The 20689-nt window shown below is 33.7% G+C and overlaps 1 protein-coding gene and 1 non-coding gene across 4 annotated transcripts; both read right to left on the bottom strand.

Annotated features, from left to right (window-relative positions):
- Positions 1 to 14291: 14291 nt before the first annotated feature.
- LOC131635817 (sugar transport protein 10-like) lies at positions 14292 to 20476 on the bottom strand. Of its 3 annotated transcripts, none has more exons than XM_058906465.1 (6): positions 19645 to 20476; positions 18429 to 18551; positions 17672 to 17760; positions 15776 to 16301; positions 15043 to 15666; positions 14292 to 14938 (listed from the first exon to the last, which is right to left on the bottom strand). In XM_058906465.1, exons 4-6 carry the CDS (start codon positions 16232 to 16234, stop codon positions 14489 to 14491), a joined length of 1533 nt encoding a protein of 510 aa, XP_058762448.1. In that variant the 5' UTR covers positions 16235 to 16301; positions 17672 to 17760; positions 18429 to 18551; positions 19645 to 20476; the 3' UTR covers positions 14292 to 14488. The 3 variants fall into 3 exon arrangements, with proteins under 3 accessions (XP_058762448.1, XP_058762449.1, XP_058762447.1); XM_058906466.1 differs by having other exon boundaries at positions 18439 to 18551; XM_058906464.1 differs by having other exon boundaries at positions 18429 to 20476.
- TRNAA-AGC (transfer RNA alanine (anticodon AGC)) lies at positions 20203 to 20275 on the bottom strand. The gene has a single exon. It is a non-coding gene; the product is annotated as a tRNA-Ala (tRNA).
- Positions 20477 to 20689: the final 213 nt, after the last annotated feature.

Below are 20689 nucleotides of genomic sequence, written 5' to 3'. Positions count from 1 at the left end.
AACTCAGGCGCGTAACCGATTAATACATCTGGATAACTGGTTACACGGACAAATAGAAAAATATCTCATGTCAGGTGTAATCGGTTAGCGCATTTGGTTAACTAGTTACAACAATTCAAAATCAGTTTTTCAGGCTCCAGAAGTGTTTATTCTCTAGTTGTAACCGGTTACACCCCTGTATTAACCGATTACAACACTTGAGTTATTAGGATTTCATCTACCACACCATTTTAATTCAAGTTCTTCATGCCAATGCTCATCTTCAACCTCTTGAACGCATCACTCGTGACTCCCTTAGTAAACAAATCAACAACTTGTTCCTCACTTCTACAATATCTCAATCTTAACTTGTCTTCACCAACAAGCTCCCACAAGTAATGAAACCTTATCTAAATGTGCATGCTCCTCCCATGTGAAATTCGGTTCTTAGTAAGATTAATGGATGAAACATTATCAACTAAGAGTGTGATAACCTCACCCTCATTGTTGTCAACTCTTCCAATAGATTCATTAGCCATACGGCTTGGCACACACATAACAAAGTGACGATATACTCGGCCTCACAAGACGAGAGTGAAACTACCGCTTCCTTCTTTAAACATCTTGAAATTGGTGCTCCTTTGAACATAAAGATGTATCCAGTTGTAGACTTACGATCATCTTTATATCCACACCATTTGGAATAGGTAAAACCAGGCAAATTGCATTTTTTGCTCGTATCCGCTGCGAGAAAGATAATTTTGTAGCCAATAGATCCTTTGACGTATCTTAGAACTTTCTTGATTATTACAAAGTGAGACACCTTCAGTCTCTCCATGAATCTACTTACAATACTAACACTAAACACCAATTTTGGCAGCATATTGCACAAGTAATGTAGTGATCCAATCAATCTTCTGATCAAAAAATTAGCAAGTGTACTAATTTTTACCGTTGTAGTAATAAAAGTGGAGAATCCCCAAGTATCAATCTCGAGGACTGCTGTGGCAATATAAGTTATGACAAGAATTCAATTGAACAAAAAGCACATGGGATTGGTTTGGTTGGTTGTTTTAAGATGACAATAATTAAAATAAGCAATATTTAAACCTGGACTTTGTAAAAAGTATGAGAAGACATGCTAGGGTAGATGTATGAACTGCCTTGTAATTCAAGTAACCGCTATTTCATGAAAGATTCGTTAATATGATTAAGTATCAATTCTCAATAGTTATTTTCCCTAATTCCTTAGCGGAAAATCATTTGATACTCAAATTAGGTTTTAATTCCTTAACAACTCAAGACCGTATCATGCCTTGTATCAAGACCGTATGCACATAAACAAGAATAGACGATCACTATTGTTAAACCCTTATTCCTAAGCAATTTACCGATAGTATTATTATTCAAAAAGAGTTAAAGTGGTTTGTCCGACCTAACCTTAACCATATATCAAAAATCTATTTTCCAATAGATAGAAGCATTATACACTTTGAATATAAACTTAAATCATACAGTCTTCAAATTCATAAAGCAACGGTAATTCGATTTATTACATAAAAACGATTCAGGGATATCTCCCTAACACAAATAAGTTTAGTTACTCATAGTGTTTAAGAAAACTACAAAGATAGATGTAAAAATTACAAGAAATTATGGATTTGTGTGATCTCCAATTGCTAGTGCTCTTCAAGATCTTCTTCCCAAAACCATTGCTAGCTCTCCTTCCTTGTGTAATTTTCTCTTCTCAAATGATCCAAGATGCTCAATCCTTATCAGAATTAGGTTTTAGTAGTATCAACTCACAACACATATGTATGAAAGGTCCAAAGTAACCTTAATGAACTCAAGCCCTTTAAAAGATTAAAAATCAAGTTTTGTCTCGCGCCTGCCAATACGGGCCATGTCAGGGGACACGGGCACCCGTGTTGGCCCTTTGCCATGGCTATGCACAAAGTTTCTCCCTATGCTTGCTGACACGAGCCGTGTCAGGTGACACGGGCACCCGTGTCAGCCCACTGACTTCCTCATATTTGCTTTTTCAACCAGCCTTCCTGACACAGCCCGTGTCAGGTGACACGGGCACCAGTGTCAGCCTACTGTAAGTGATATTTCTTCACTTCTAACTATGCGGACTTTCCTCCGGCTCAACATTACTTCCTTGGAATTGATCGCCAGTGCCTGAAACATTAACGCTACCAAACCAAGCATCAAAGCACCTTACATGACATGAATTTTCAACATTAACGCAAAACACACAACTTCAACAAAACATTTAAAATAACATATGAAAGCAATAAAAGATGGAACATTGTGTTACTGAAATGATACACTTTTTGCCAAATGATTGATGAAAACAGAGTACAAATTGTGACTGACCGATCACCTTCTATAATGAGTATGATCTATAATATGCTCTTCCTTATTCTTGGACAACTACAACCTTGCTTCAGCTGGTGTAATGGCAGCATTACAATGTTCCATATCAAACCTCTTCAAAATCTCAAAGGCATATCTCCTGTGATGCATAAGCACTCCCCTTTTTAACTTGTGGAACTCTATGCCAAGGAAGTATGTTCTTGTTGTGTCTTCTTGTTGTATTATCTTGTCACTTCCTTTTTGAATCTTTAGCTCCTTATATAGAGAGAACAAAAGAGACATTGAAATTTGCTTGCATAAGTGTCTTTGCTGATTAAGCAGTTTCCAAGAGAGAGACGTTGGAGTAGTACAATAAGGATCTTCACCTTCTGAGTACACTTTTTATCCTTTGTGTCTTTCTCAAGTAAGGCTGCCCATAGGCATGGAGTGGTAGACTGAAGAAATCATATCTTTCAGTCTCGAGCCTTGTGCTAAAACCTCTAGTTGACTTGCTAAATAATTCTAGAAATATGATAAGATGACACTGCTTTTGCACAGAGTACGGTTAGTGACCGTTTTTACTTTTGATTTCAACAAGGCGCTTGAAGCTCAATTTGAATATCATATGCTAAGTTTGTTTTGGCAATAAGGTCTTATTTCAAATCCATATTTTGATCCTTTGGAATCTAAATTTCATGTTTCTTATATACAAAAGCTAATTAAGTGGGTCAGAACCAAGTTAATAACTAACTTTAATGAACCTGCACACTTAATCAAACATTAGCATATATCATTTTTGTTCTTTAAGTACTTTTGTTATCGTCAAAGCTTAAGGAGTATAGATTTGAACATATTTTGTTCCAACAGTTTTAACCAGGATAACTACAAACCAAGTTAAGATTTAGAACGGGCTGATCTTGAACCAAAGTAAGATTTTGACTCGGATGAGCTTATAAACCAAAAAGGCGATTTAGAATCTTAAATCCCAATACCAAAGGTTTTAATCAGGTTTAACTTTTAACCCAAACACACATTCCCTTATGGATAAAATATTCAACTAAGATGAAATATGTAACACCCCATGTTTTCCCTTAATTAATTTAAATTGAAATTAAATTATTTATTGGAATTATTTGGCATTTTATTGGATTTATTGGAGAATTATGGAAAATAAGGCTAATGGGCCAGTGTCGCTTTTAGTAGGAGGGAGTGTCAGTTGTGAAGCCCATTGCTAATAATAAACTATTTTCATAAAATAGAGAAAGAGAAGGATTTGTTAAAATAGAACCAAAAAGGAGAAGAGAAGTCTGAACGTGAAAGAACAGAGAAGCGAGAAAGTGCGACGCGAGGAAGAACGAAGAATCAACCTTCAGGTAAGGGGGACTCTTTCGTTTAACTTCTATTATGGGATTATAGATAGTAGGATAGATTGAGCATGTTGTTTGTGTCAATTGGGTTATGGTTAGATTGTAGGATGTTAGGGTTGGGAGAATTGTTGAATTGTTTGCATTGATTGTGTATGGTAGTAATTGGATGTTTGAAATGAGTTATAAACATGCCAAATTGTGTTTGTTGATGCTGTTTGATGTTGCAATACGTTATGGTACATTCTGGTATGGTTTGGAATGATGCAGGTGCTGTAAAACTGGTGATTTTGGGTTGCAGACTCGAAGTAATCGGTTACCGTAGGGTGGGTAATCGATTACCCATAGTAAAAACAACAAATTTGAGTTTTTGAGTCTCAGTAACCGATTACTGGTGTTTGGGTAATCGGTTACCGCTGTACGTTTTTGAAAAATACTTGTTTTTATAAAACTCATAACTTTTGATCCGTAAGTCCGTTTTGGGTGCCGTTCGAAGCGTTACGAAGCTAATGAAATGCTCTTTGTGATTAAAATAAATTAATTAGCACTAAATAATTTAATTATTATGTGGTTTTGAAAATGACATGTAATTGTGTATGTGTATGTCGTGGATTAATGTTATTTAAGAATAACATGTATGGGTATTGTGTATTATGTGCTAATTGTGATACATGGAATTGATAAATGATAAGTTCTATGTATTGTTGTGATTGTTACATGATGAATGTATGTTATATCAATGGTGGATAATTCAAGATGTTGAATTGTGATGGATGTGTTATACGTGGTATTATGGTGATGTAAATCTCATATTGTTGTTGTGTTGATTTGATGTACTTGGTACATAATTGTGGAGTGTATTATTGTCGTATGCACTGTGTGATGAGTCGAGATATGATAATGTTGTTCATATGATTGAAGTGACGATGTTATGATAACATGATTATAATGTTGATAATGTGATCATGTGGTGATTGTTTTGATTGTGTGATGATGATTGATTTTTATGAATAATGCATGATACATGTACATACTTGTTGGTGATAACTATGTTGAGTTATGTGAGACGATGTTGTTCAACGGATCGGTGGTGTTGTAAGTATGTGATATGTGTGCATCCATTCATAAAGCATTTTGTTGTGGGTTGTATCCCTTATGGTGGTGGGACAGCGGTAGCTAATTCCCATTGTGTGGTGTGAGATTTTGGATCGAACTCTAGTATGGCCGAAGGGTAGCTTCTTGGTTCGACAGGGTTAAGAATGAAGTCGAAGGTTGTTCACATGCTTGTGTCGAAGATGCTAGGGTTGTTAGCATGTTAAATTAGGTTTTAGTGTTTAAACCCTAATTTGTTAAGTTAGCTTGTTTATTAAGTTGACTTGTGTAATGGGCCTTGTGGAAAAAGCCCATTAGTTAGTATGTTAGGTTTTATTATAAATAGCATACTAGTCTCTCATCATTGCTAAGCTGCAAATCCTAATTTAGGGTGAGAGAGGTTATTTGTTATTCTTGTAAACTTGTAATCTTGTTTTAAGAGAAAGTGAAAGAATAACAGTTATAACCAATTCTTGTGTTCTTATTCTCTTCCCTAATTCCCTATTATACTTTGTTATTGGTATCGTTTTTCACAACAAATTGGTGCGGTGAGCGTGGAGAAGATGCCTTCAACAAAGTATGAGATTGAAAAGTTCACCGGAGTGAATGATTTCGGTCTGTGGCGCTTGAAGATGAAAGCCCTACTGGTTCAGCAGGGTTGTTTGGAAGCGTTGAAGGGAGAGGCAGCCATGAATGCTGCATTAACGGCAGCGGAGAAGACAACTATGATCGAGAAAGCACACAGCGCAATTCTGTTGAGCCTTGGTGATAAGGTTCTCCGACAGGTATCAAAGGAGACGACGACATCAGGGTTATGGGTGAAACTTGAAAGTTTGTATATGACCAAATCGCTGGTAAATCGACTCTACCTGAAGCAAGCTTTGTATTCATTCAAGATGATTGAAGATAAAGTATTGGCTGAGCAGTTGGATATGTTCAACAAGCTGATTCTTGATCTTGAAAATATTGATGTGAAGATCGATGATGAAGATCAAGCGCTGTTACTATTGTGTTCTTTGCCTAGATCACATGCTCACTTCAAAGAAACTCTCTTGTATGGAAGGGAGTCCCTGACGTTTGAAGAAGTTCAATCAGCCTTGTACTCTAAGGACTTGAATGAACGAAAGGAGCATAAACCTTCGACTGTTGGCGAAGGTTTGGCCGTTAAAGGAAAACTCTTACGAAAGGATGGTAAGTTCGACAAGAAGAAAGGCAAAAGCCAGTCGAAGTCTTACAGTGGCGAAGCATCTGGCATTCGATGCTACCATTGTAAAAAGGAGGGTCACACAAGAAAGGTGTGCCCTGAACGCCTGAAATATCATGGAGGTAAGGATAATGGCAACGCTGCCATTGTTCAAGATGATTTCGAATCATTTGATGTTCTTGTGGTTTCAAGCAGTGACTCTAAGAGAGAGTGGATTATGGATTCAGGTTGCACTTGGCACATGACTCCAAACAAAGACTTGTTCGAGGAATTATGTGATCAAGATGGTGGATCAGTATTGCTGGGAAACAACAAGGCTTGCAAGATTGCAGGTATTGGATCTGTTAGATTCAAGCTCCATGATGAGTCAATAAGGTTGTTGACTGAAGTCAGGTATGTTCCTGATTTGAAGAGAAATCTGCTTTCTCTTGGTGAATTCGACAAGAAAGGATATGTTTTCCAAGGAGAGAAAAGTATCCTAAGAGTCATGAAGGGTTCGAAGGAAGTCTTGAGAGGCGTGAAGAAACAAGGCTTGTATACCCTTGAGGCTGAAGTTGTAAGTGGTTCGACAAATGTTGCATCCACGAAACCTTTGTCGAAAACTGAAATCTGGCACATGAGATTGGGCCATGTCAGTGAAAGGGGTCTGGTCGAATTAGGGAAACAAAATCTGCTTGGTGGAGACAAAGTCGAAAAGCTGAAGTTTTGTGAACCCTGTGTACTTGGAAAATCTTGCAGAGTGAAGTTCAACAAAGGCAAACAAAGAACACACGGATCCCTTGATTACATCCATGCTGATCTTTGGGGGCCTGCAAGGTGTCCATCACATTCAGGAGCAAGGTATTTTCTATCCATAGTAGATGATTATTCCAGAAAATTATGGGTATTCATCCAGAAGACTAAGGATGAAACTTTTGAGAATTTCAAAAGTTGGAAGACTCTGGTTGAAAATCAGACTGGCAGAAAAGTCAAGAGGTTGAGAACCGACAATGGCCTTGAATTTTGCAATGAGGCATTCGACAGTTTTTGTGCTGCCTCTGGTATTGCAAGGCATAGAACTACTGCAGGTACTCCACAGCAAAATGGTTTGGCTGAAAGGTTTAATCGAACTATTTTGGAGAGAGTCAGATGCATGTTGACTAGTGCGGGGTTAACAAAGGTGTTCTGGGCTGAGGCTGTTTCGACAGCAACATATCTGATAAACAGATGTCCTTCGACAGCGTTAGATATGAAGACACCTGAAGAAGTTTGGTCGGGACATCCACCAGATCTCGACAAACTGAGAGTATTTGGCTGCGTAGCCTATGCTCACATTAGGCAAGACAAGGTCGAACCTAGAGCTCTGAAATGCATGTTCATGGGATACCCTGAAGGAGTCAAAGCTTATAGGCTATGGTGCCTAGAGCCAGGTCACAGGAGGTGTATCACCAGTCGAGATGTAGTTTTCAATGAAGTTGAAATGGCTTTTAAGAAAACTGATGATGTTGGTCGAAGTACAGAAACATCTGACGAAGAGCTGGAACAGGTAGAGATTCCTGTTGAGGTGGAGCATGTTGATGCTGAATTGCATATCCCAGATGAAGTCGAAGAAGAAGCAGAAGATGCTGAAGTTGAGGAAACTGACGATGACTACCTATTGTCGAGAGATAGGTCGAGAAGAGTCATCAAACCACCTCAGAGACTTGGGTATGCAGATCTTATAGCTTATGCATTAATCTCTGCCAGTGAGGTTCTTGATGATGAACCTAGAGATTATAAGGAAGTTATGAGGAGTCAAAATAAGACTGAATGGCTGAAGGCCATGGATGATGAGATGAAATCTCTTCATGATAATCACACTTGGGAACTGATCAAGAAACCTGTTGGGGCAAGGTTAGTCAGCTGTAAATGGATTTTCAAAGTTAAGGAAGGAATTGAAGGAGTGACGTCGAAAAGATATAAGGCAAGGTTAGTCGCAAGGGGTTTCACTCAGAAAGAAGGTGTCGACTTCAATGATGTGTTTTCTCCTGTTGTGAAACATAGGTCCATTCGAATGCTGCTTGCCATGGTGGCACAGTTCGATCTTGAACTGGAACAGATGGATGTGAAAACTGCGTTCTTGTATGGTGATCTAGATGAAACGATCCTGATGAGGCAACCTGAAGGGTATGTCGAAAAGGGGAAGGATGATTATGTGTGTAAGTTAAAGAGATCCTTGTATGGGCTGAAACAATCTCCTCGACAGTGGAATAGGAGATTCGACAAGTTCATGACACGCATAAGTTTTATTAGAAGTCAGTTCGACCACTGTGTTTACTTCAGATTTCGACCTGGTAATTCATTTGTTATTTTGTTGCTTTATGTGGATGATATTCTCATAGCAAGCAACAGTGTCGAAGATGTGATGAGGGTGAAGGCTGAACTCAATAAGGAGTTCGATATGAAGGATCTGGGAGCTGCTTCCAGGATTCTTGGAATTGACATTCGAAGAGATAGAAAGAAGTCGAAGTTATGCCTATCTCAAGAGGCATATCTACGGAAGATTCTTGAAAAGTTTGGTATGTCGAATTCGAAGCCAGTTGTGACTCCAACAAACCCTTAATTCAAGCTGAGTATTGATCAGTGTCCCAGTACTGATGTGGAAAGAGCCTATATGAATAGCATCCCATATGCTAATATAGTTGGTTCTTTGATGTATGCTATGGTTTGTACTAGACCCGACATAGCATACGCAGTAAGTCTTGTAAGCAGGTACATGGCGAATCCTGGAAAGGCTCACTGGCAAGCATTGAAGTGGATTTTAAGGTACATAAATGGGTCTCTGAATAGAGTCCTAATTTATGGTGGAGCCTTGGGTGAAGATAGTAAAGCAGTAATAGAAGGATATGTCGACTCTGATTATGCAGGTTGTATGGATTCCAGAAAATCTATTTCTGGATATGTTTTCACTTTGTTTGGCACAGCAATTAGTTGGAAAGCAACACTTCAGAAGGTTGTTGCTCTATCAACCACTGAAGCGGAGTACATTGCATTAACTGAAGCTGTGAAAGAAGCATTGTGGCTTGAAGGTTTTGCGAAGGAGCTGAAACTTCAAGGTCGAGGTATCACTGTTAAATGTGATAGTCAAAGTGCAATACACCTGTCGAAGAATTCAGCCTATCATGAGCGAACTAAGCACATTGATGTGAGGCTGCATTTCGTCAGAGGAGTAATCGAGCGTGGAGAAGTCCAAGTGCTGAAGGTTTCGACTGAAGACAATGCTGCTGATATGATCACCAAGACATTGCCGAGTTGCAAGTTTTTCCACTGTATGCAGTTGATAAAGCTGCATGAAGAAAGCTAGTTTGTTCCCTTGATGTTGTAGAGTTAGATCCAAGGTGGAGATTTGTGAGATTTTGGATCGAACTCTAGTATGGCCGAAGGGTAGCTTCTTGGTTCGACAGGGTTAAGCATGAAGTCGAAGGTTGTTCACATGCTTGTGTCGAAGATGCTAGGGTTGTTAGCATGTTAAATTAGGTTTTAGTGTTTAAACCCTAATTTGTTAAGTTAGCTTGTTTATTAAGTTGACTTGTGTAATGGGCCTTGTGGAAAAAGCCCATTAGTTAGTATGTTAGGTTTTATTATAAATAGCATACTAGTCTCTCATCATTGCTAAGCTGCAAATCCTAATTTAGGGTGAGAGAGGTTATTTGTTATTCTTGTAAACTTGTAATCTTGTTTTAAGAGAAAGTGAAAGAATAACAGTTATAACCAATTCTTGTGTTCTTATTCTCTTCCCTAATTCCCTATTATACTTTGTTATTGGTATCGTTTTTCACAACACGTGGAATTAGTGAGAGAAGTAGCCGAATCTTTATGGTGGTGGATCGGTGAGATGGGTTATCCCATGTTTGGTACCACATGCATGTAGTTGCATTGCATTAGGTGTTTGATATATTATAACATGAATGGAAGTTGTCCAATGTTATAATATTGTGTGTTTGGCCAATTGTTGTATTTGGTGTACGTGTGTATAGCCTGAATCTGATCATAACTGTAATTGGGTGAATAATATGTGATTGAATATTTTATTATTTATATCTTATAACATTGGTTAAATGTGAATGAGACTCACCCTTACTGTTGATTATTTTTCAGATTAAAGATTAGCGGCTTGTGTTGGGTGAGGATAACTCGTAGAGTTACTTCGTTAGTATGGTTGTGTCGATGTCATGCTCTGGTCTTGTAACACTGGGGGAACGTCTGTTTTAGTATTTGATTGATGGATTATTTCTTATGTGGAATGATGTTTTGTTGGTTTGGATCGGTGAATTTAGATATAAATCCCGATGTTTTATATTTATTCAGTTTGAGATAAATTCCGCTGTGTTAACATAATTACTGAATAATGTGTTTTGAAGTTCCTCATAAGGCATGACATAGCTTAATGTTTTAAATATTTTGAAGTTGTAATACCCTTTTCATGTTTTACTCTGAATTTTAATTGATATTCCGCGGGGTTTTAGAAGGGTGTTACAAAATACTCCTTGGTTAATTTAGAACAATTCCCTTTCCATAATTACAAAATGCCTCACTAAACAAAAGAATTTTTTCGAAGCGCTATAATTAAATTTAAGTGAGAGAAAGTAAAGGAAAATCATTTTTAGAAAGAGTGGGGAGTGAGATATGAAGGCTCGTGTTTCTGGATGTGAAAATCTAAAAGGAAGGACCTTTATTTATAGGCTAAAGGGCACAAAAGAGAAAAAAAATTCCTGGGCCAAATTTAATGTGCCAGTTGATTGGCACATTGCTTCAATTGATTGGAAAGTTTCAAACAAACTAGTAACAAACTCGTGCATTCGCACGGGTTCTGTTCGGTTACACGAATTTGAATACATTATTTATTTTAAATAAAAAGTTAAAAAAGAAAAAAAATTAGATAAATAATTGATTATTTCGTATATAAAAATATTTAGATCAATAATAAAACTTTTTTCCCGTATACCATTTGGATTAAAAAAATTTAATCATAAATATCATTTCTCGTATATAAAAATATTTAGATCAATAATAGATTTTTTCCTGTATACCATTTCGAAATAAAAATATTTGGTTCATAAATATCATTTTTCGTAAATAATAGATTTTTTCCGTATACAAATATTATTTTTGTTTAGGTATCATTTACAAAAATATTTGAATCAATATTAAATTTTTGTATATTAAAATATTTAGATCAATAATATATTTTTTCCCGTATACCATTTTTGAATAAAAAATATTTGATCTTAAATACCATTTATCGTATATAAAAATATTTAGGTCAATAATAGATTTTTTCTCGTATACAGACGTCATTTTTGCTTAGGTATCATTTACAAAAATATTTGGATCATTAAATTTCGTATAGAAAAATATTTACATCAATAGTAGATTTTTTCCCTTATACCATTTTTGAATAAAAAATATTTGAATCATAAATAACATTTTTCGTAAATAATAATACAAATATTATTTTTATTTAGGTATCATTTACAAAAACATTTGGATCAATATTAAATTTTCGTATAAAAATATTTAGATCAATAATAAATTTTTTCCCGTATACCATTTTTGGATCAAAAATATTTAATCATAAATACCATTTCTCGTATATAAAAATATTTAGATCATTAATAGATTTTTTTTCCCGTATACAGACCTCATTTTTGTTTAGGTATCATTTATAAAAATATTTGAATCAATAGTAAATCTCGTATATAAAAATATTTAGATCAATAGTAGATTATTTTCTCGTATACCATTTCGGAATAAAAATATTTGGATCATAAATACCATTTTTCGTAAATAATAAATTTTTTTCCATATACAAATATTATTTTTCTTTAGGTGTCATTTACAAAAATATTTGGATCAATATGAAATTTTCATATATAAAAATATATAGATCAACAATAGATTTTTTGACCTATTCCATTTTTGAATAAAAAATATTTAGATCATAAATAACATTTTTTGTAAATAAAAATATTTAGATCTATAATAAATTTTTCCCCCGTATACAAACTTCATTTTTGTTTATGTATCATTTACAAAAATATTTGGATCAATAGTAAATTTCGTACATAAAAATATTTAGATCAATAGTAGATTTTTTCCCGTATATCATTTTTGAATAAAAAATATTTTAATCATAAATACTATTTTTCGTAAATAATAGATTTTTTCCGTATACAAATATTATTTTTATTTAGGTATCATATACAAAAATATTTGAATCAATATTAATTTTTCGTATATAAAAATATTTAGATCAATAATAAATTTTTTCCGTATATCATTCTTTACTAAAATATATTTCGATCATAAATACAATTTTTCGTATATAAAAAAATATATATCAATAATAAAAAAATTTTGTGGAATAAAAAAGTGAGAAAGTGATGAAAGAGAAAAAAAAATAGAAAATTGAGAGAGATATGATAAGTTTGATAAAATATAAGAGTTGTATTATTTTAATAATAAAATTAAGAATCTTATGGTGCAAAGACCAAAAAACCACAATTTTAATGTGGTGGCAAAAAATCTAATAAGGGTATTTTTGACTTTTCCACAACCATTAATTTTTTATATTATTCTTATATTATAGATATCATTTTTGAATAAAAAATATTTGATTCATAAATACTATTTTTCGTAAATAATAAATTTTTTCCGTATACAAATATTATTTTTATTTAGGTATCATTTACAAAAATATTTGAATCAATATTAAATTTTCGTATATAAAAATATTTAGATCAATAATAGATTTTTTGAATAAATATTTTCCGTATATCATTTTTTACTAAAAAATATTTCGATCATAAATACCATTTTTCGTATAAAAAAATATCAATAATAATTTTTTTTTTGTGGAAGAAAGAAGTGAGAGAGTGATGAAAGAGAAAAAAATAGAAAATGGAGAGAGATATGATAAGTTTGATAAAATATAATAGTTATATTATTTTAATAATAAAATTAAGAACTTTATGGTGCAAAGACCCAAAAACCACAATTTTAATTTGGTGGCAAAAAATCAAATAAGGGTATTTTTGACTTTATCACAGCCATTAATTTTCTTATATTATAGATGATTCAGATGTCTAAAAAGAAAGGAAATGATATAGAGTTAATGTCGTTCATTAAGACATTATCACAAACATTTAAGGACTTCCTTTGCACTAACCCAATTGATTATCTATAAATGCCAATAGATTCAACAATGCAAAATTTGTCAAAAGAACATTCAAACAGTTCCTAATTCAACTGACACGACCTCAAAACATTTTTAGAAATAATTCTTTAAAAAAAATAAGCTTTAAATTTTTTTTTGTTTGTATGTGTGTTATTTGGTCGTATAACTTTATGAAAAATCTCTTGTGCTTTTATAATATATTGCTCACTCAGACGCGATAGGGCGAACTTTCACACTTCCTATCTTTCACACTTCGAAGCTTTAAGACTTGTAAGATAACCCAATCATATAAACATTTTTTTGAATTCTTCTTGGAGATAAGGCTTTGATATTTATTCAAGTTGAGTGTCATCATTAGAAATGTTTGTAGTGATCATAAAATCCTACTTAGTCTGTCTGCATCTTGAATCATATACTCCCTTTAGTTGTTATTATCAAAAGCATATGTATCATTTTATCGAGGGCTTCCTTGATTCCTTAATCTCCAAAACATGATTGCACACTATTTTGTTGAAATTTAAGATGAACCTATTTCTTTATAGGATTGAGAAAGTTAGGCTCACTAGACACACCACAAATCTTTGCCTAGCGCACCTACTTTTTTTCTTATTAAGCAATGCTAGTTGTCCTGCAACTTGTCCTAACCTTCCTAGCTTGCTAGATGCACCGTCCATCTTTGACTAAAACACTAACCCTTCCTTCACTATGAAGTAATTTATCCTTAAAGTTTTCTCTCGCCTGTGCTCGCTTAGCAGACCAATGGACCTGGCCTAGCAAGCCTTGCTTGTAGAAAAGGATTTTGACAAGGTCTTTATGTGTTGTTTTGTGTTTTATTTGTCCTTTTTACGTGTTTTGGTTAATGTGCAAGTAAGAAGTCTGAACAGATGTTTTATCACTTATCATTAATAAATCGAAAGTTTTCTATCGATTATATATAAATAAATTAATAAATAACTATGTATTTTTATGTAATTTTGGGAAGTATCTGTAATATCCTTCTATTAATACAAATTCACAAGATTAAAACTATACATTATTAAAGTGGCTATGATTGCTTTTTTTTTTATGCCATTGAAAAATTTATAATTAAAGTATTAAATTGAGAAGAATCAACATTATCAAAAATTATAAGCATAATATATTAGAGCAACAATATATTACAAACTATTCCTAAATTAATACAAATATTTTTTTTAAACAAATCTTAAATACAAGATGACTATAACAACATCAGATAGAATTAGCTGAAATTATTATATATATTGTCTAGGCCCCGAGATTTTTCTAATATTGAAATCAAGCAACGAGCTTATGGTCATGATCAACATCAACATCTGAAACAAACTTTGTCCAAAACCAATGAGACTTCCACACTTTATTCATTTCTTCAATTGGGACATTATTTGTCTCGGGAAAAAACAGGAAAATGAAAACTGTCATTATAAGCACAAAGCCAGCAAAGAAGAAGAAAAGTCCAAACTTCAAGTGACAAAGCATAGTTAGAAAAACTTGAGCAATGACAAAGGTGAACAACATGTTCACAGCAACATTGGTAGCCTGACCTGCAGAGCGAACCTCAAGAGAGCATATTTCACTAGGAACTAACCATCCCAATGGACCCCAAGACCATGCAAATGCGGCAACATACGCGCATATGAAGAACAGAAGACGATTAGCTTCATAAGCTTTAATTGAGCCTTCACCGTTAACTCCAAACTTAGCAGCAATCATGCTTCCAACAACAATCTACAATTAATAACCATAACATTTATATCAAGTATTCTTGAAAAACTGATTAATTTGAATGAAAAATATAAATAATTAATTATTAGTTAAGTTGCAATAATCACCTGACAAATAAACATTTGGACACCACCTTGAAGAAACAAAATCTTTCTTCCAAACTTGTCCACAATGAAGATGGAAACAAAAGTAGCAAGAACATTGACACCTCCGCTAATTACTGCGGACATGAGGGAAGCCTCGCTTCCAAAGCCCAAAGTTTTGAAAAGGACAGGGGCATAAAACATGATAACATTGATGCCTGTGAGTTGTTGAAAGAACGGAATGAGAGAGCAAAATGTTAGTTGAGGTCTGTATCTCAATTGAGTAATATTCTTCCATGGATGTTCCACCTTTTTGGCTTCCTCGCTAGCATCAATTAGATCTTGAAACTCCTCATCGACATTATCAATGCCACGAATCTTTTGCAACATTTTCTTAGCTCCTTCTTGTTGACCCCTTTCAATCATAGAGTTTGGTGTGTCGCCTAAGAAAAAAGATCCTATACACAACAAAATTGCAGGGACAGCTCCGACACCCAAAGAAATTCTCCATCCACTCTCAAGATTGGAAGTAAAGTAGTTAATAATGTTTGCCCCTAGGATTCCAATAGTGATCATCATTTGGAAGCCCATGTTGAGTGCACCTCTAATCTTTGCTGGAGCCATTTCAGACAAATACACTGGAACTGACTGTTTATGAGTAACAAAATGTTATATGCAACTAAACTTGCAATATTCTTGATCATTTATACATAAAAATATTGTAAAAAAAAAAAGTAAAAATGATACAAATTTTTACCTGATTACAATATCCTACACCAAAGCCGAGTAATATACGACCAATGATAAGCATTTCTATATTGACAGCAAAACCATTAAGCAATGCACCAATAAGAAAAAACAAGCCACCCGTAAACATTGAGGCCTTGCGTCCTAACATCCTTGTAGTTGTGGAAGCAAAGAAAGAAGCTATTAGAGCTGCAAGATACAAGGAAGATGTGAACAAAGTAAGGAGCTCGTTATCAAATTTGCAATACATGCTCTCGTGTCCAGATTCATCTTTCATTTGTTTGTAAACACCGGGGAAGAACTTAACCAAGAATGGTTCCATGGAAGTCACTCCTCCTGTAATACCAAGATCATAACCAAAAAGTAGACCTCCCATGGCCGCCACCAAACATGTGACCAAAACAAACATTGTAACCTTTCCCTCATATTGCCTTCCATTTTTTGAAGCAACTAAAACTCCACCCGCCATCGTTTGAATTTGTGTATCTTAAAATTTAGGTATGTCTATGATGAAGACTTGTGCTCAATTTCTTTCTCTACATATTAGATGTTAAAGTTTATGATTATTTTATAGTGTCAATAATTTCTAACAAGATAACAGGAGGTCGTAACAAACATACAATTTTTTCAACAATACATATCAATTTAGTATTTTTAATCGTTAGTATCCTTGTAAGTTAAGTTATGAGCATTATTTCGCTAGATTTGGTGTCAATATACTATTATAAGGATTTGAGATTAAAGATAATTCTTGTACTGAATTATCAACGTAATCATATGATAAACATTGTTAAAAAAATCTCAACTGACACTCTGTTATTCTATTTATAGTATAATGGAGCAAGTAATTGAAAATTTAGTTGAATCCCATTTTATTGCAAAAATAAATCATTATTAATTTTTTAAAATTATTTTAATGTCGTTTAGTTTACTATCTCTTAATATTTTTTTTAATTTAATGTTATTAAATTAATAATCAAAGATATAAATCCTTTAACCACTCAAAATTGCATGCAACTTGCAAAAGATTATAAAAGACCAAAATGAAAAAATAGAATTAAATTGACATATTATTAATTTCAAATATAATTGATACTCAAAAAATTTCACAACTATTATTCCAGACCATTTGTTTCATTTTTTAAAAATTATTTTTTAGTATTATAAATTTTTGTAAAAAATTTACAAAAACCTCTAATAAAAAATTGACTTGAACATTTCTTCATAAAAAAGTTGTTTATAAATATTTCATCTTTTAACTATAACTTCTTTTAAATATTAAAATTAAAAAAAATCACTTAAATATGAAGTTATTTTAAAATAATCTTAAAATTTTTTTGAGATATATCTTTTGAAAAAAAAACTATGTGGTTTTAACTATGATAAATCATTAGTAATGAATATTATATTACCAAATGTCAAAAAAAAAAAATTAATTTATAAAAAATGAGTTTGAAATAACTTATACTATTTTTAAAAGAGCTCTCATAAAATATTTTTTAAAAATACAATTTTATAAAACATTTTTTAAAAATACAAAAAGAATACTTTAAAAAATCTAAAATGTATCTGAATTATAGCCATTAAATATATTGATTATCCAATTACTTTTTTTTCTTCTTATCTTTTCATATATCGTAGTACAGAAATAACTAGTTTGTATTTAGTAATTATCATTTTTATTCCGAGCATTGCATAAGAATACTTTCATATACACATAAACATCCACATTACAATAATGGATGTTGATTATGTGATAACAACTATGTATAATTTTGTAGCATTTTATACTTTTGTAGCATTTAATCTTTCAACATCCTTAAATATTCGACACCAGAAAAATTAATGGACATAAAACATAATCAGATACTTAATAGGCAAAATTGATGAACAAATAAGATTTTACCGTTGCTGTGTGACCTTGGTTTCACGTGTTAGTAGCTCCATGTTCTCTTCTATGAGGCTGAAACGTTGCTTATTATCTTTTCGAACAGCCTGAGGATAACCATGAGATACTTTAGGATAAAATGTTTTTCTTCAGTAAATTCATATGAAATCAACATTACAGTTAAGAGTTCATATTAGTAACTAGATAAACAAATATTGAAGAAGGAAACAGCATTCAAGCTACAGAGGTCCTTTGAAAATACAGGAGCATGATGATAAGCCTCCAAAATGTGTATAGAAGGAAGGGTAGAAAGGAAAAGAAAGAGAAAAGGCGGCAGTCTATTAACTTCTAAGTAACTTGACAAGTGGTTAGCCTAACTAATTTCTAACCAACTTGACAAGAAGAAATGCAACTAACTTGATAAGTGGCAGTTAGGACTGGTGAGGATTGAGCGAATCAGGGAAGAGAATGTGAATATAGTAGAATTGAGGAGGAGGGAAAAGGGGTTGGTTTTATGAAATAGAAATTCGGACCGAGAAGTGAGTGCAATTCTCAACTCAGTAGGGATATTCTCACAGTGAGAGTATCATTTCAGTTACAAAAGATATCCTTTAAAAATGCTTCCTTCCTTAATCAAAGCATGATAGATTGACAAACTTCTTTCCAGTTTCCACACATGAAAAGAATGAGAATATCCACTTTATTATCCAAACAAAAGAGCAAGGACAAATGAAACTTGCATTAAAAAACTATTAGAGGGTCAAGTGGTGCTTACAGGTGCCTACCAAGAGCATCAATTTTATCCTTTCCCGAGCCACTCGCACCGCCGCCACCACGCCCTTTTGTTCTTTCTCTATCATTTCTTGTATCAAAAGCCCTTCCTCTGTCATTGCCAGAACTGCCCACAAAATATCAATCATAAAACTCTCAGCTTGACTCTATAATGGAAGCTACTGATAAGCGATGAGTAAACACAAGTCAAAGCAATCAATGACACAAACTTATCCATGGTACTGAATCACTAGAATAAACATGAAATTCCAATACATAGCAGTACACGGGGTTAGAAACAGAGAAGAGATTAAGAACTAGACAGGAGTTGGTTATAAAGAAGATTCCATGGTCTTGTTTATGTATATATAAACCTTCATAGTTCATGCAGGGACACATCCAGGTTCATCACATTGGGAGCATTTCTCCCCTACTAGGGATTTCAATCTCATTATTATATGTATTAGCCTCCCAACATAAACCATAAACTAAACTTTAGGGAGACATACATTTTGTCTCTATAAACATCTATTTTTAGGTAGTCAATTATCCACTTTTTTTTATAACCAAGATACATGTACAGAGTATCCACTGCCGTTTGGCAGTGACTAATCTCAGTCGGAGAACCTGTTGGACACGCAAAGCGTTCTTCCCTCTCAACCGGATAAAATCATATACATTTACTTTCCACAATTTATAAACAAACAAAAAAAAAATAGTCCTTTTAGTTTCTGTAGAGAGACTTAAAGTAGCATGAATTTATAGAAAGTGAAGACCCAAGACTGATAAAATTTATATAAACACTAAACTTGAAAGGTTCGTGATTTACACAGGTTAAACTTAAAAGGTTCATGATTTCGTAAGAACTAGTAACATATTTCACATTAATTTTTTTCTATTTGGTACCGCCATTGAGTATTATTACTACTTCTGCATCCATCACTGGTTCATGGATCTTCCACGAAAACTAATAACATTCACATTTCATGTCCAACAAAATGTCAAACTCTTTCATTCACACTCCAAATTAACCAAACTAATCAAACTCTTCTAAATTCATAAATTCTCTCACAATAATATTGGAACAACATTGACATAAAAGGCAGGCACTAATTTTCACAAAAAGACGTAAATTTAAACATGCTCGTTGATTGAAATAGAAATAGAAAACAAAAGAAACAAAGTTTGTGAGTATTGAGGAAGGGTTAAAATACAATTACCTTGGAGTGGCAGAAGCAGTGTTACTATTGAATGTGTTGCTGCTAAGTAACTAGAACTTTTATCTAACAGTGAATCAATCATTGTAATATTTCACAAGCCAAGACACATGAATTTCCAAAATTCTAGACCAATATATGATAAGACCACCCAGCAAAAAAAAAGTAGTAGAATCAGGAGCAGAAAGTGCTGAATGAAGTAGCTGGGGAAAATGCACTTCCAAGGTATGACACTGAAGATTATAACCAAATCCTTCTAAATGCTAGACCAAATGGTGTTAACAAAAAGAGTCACATATCAATGTTTGACAGAAGAGTTACTCCAGAAGCAAAATTTTGATATACTAAAAATCCTTGTGAAAAAGATGCATGCTGATCAGCTATTGTAAAGTGAAAGATGTTGATATTTTCATATTCAGTGTCAAAATACCTGTACCGACCGAAATAACGAAAGCCAGGTAGACTATGAATAAGGTGAAGGCATAAAAGGAAGGAAGATAGGTTGAAGAACAAACCCTAGCAATCGTGATCGATCGATTAATCGTAATCCCAAAATAAAATTGGAGATGCGGGGTATCGATCCCCGTACCTCTCGCATGCTAAGCGAGCGCTCTACCATCTGAGCTACATCCCCGTCTTGTATATCTGCTGAACCAAATCTATACTCTCTAGTAATGAAGCATTCAGAGACCAGAATCACAGAGCTTGCTACATTTAGTTCCTTCATTTGATGATTATTTTTCGTAGCAAACAAATAAAGTTCTTCAGACTGCAAAAACGAGGTTCGACTCAAAGAGCTTTCTACTCAAGAGGAACAAGATGAAGATAAAGAGAGCAGCGTATATGTGGCGAATCCGGAGGACATGTAAATTGTTTATGATGATTAAAATACATTTAATTGTTGTTGATTATTTTATTAGTTTAATGATTATTTTATGATTTTATTGTGGAATAGATAGATTACCCAACTTTGTATGTCTCATGGGCGAGCTCGAGCATAGAACTCGTCGTCTGATAAGTAATAGACAGATAGATATAGAGAGGCGAA

The sequence above is a fragment of the Vicia villosa genome, unplaced genomic scaffold (assembly GCF_029867415.1).
Source record: "Vicia villosa cultivar HV-30 ecotype Madison, WI unplaced genomic scaffold, Vvil1.0 ctg.001555F_1_1, whole genome shotgun sequence".
Lineage (NCBI taxonomy): Eukaryota > Viridiplantae > Streptophyta > Magnoliopsida > Fabales > Fabaceae > Vicia > Vicia villosa.
This window is presented reverse-complemented; position numbering and strand designations above follow the sequence as displayed.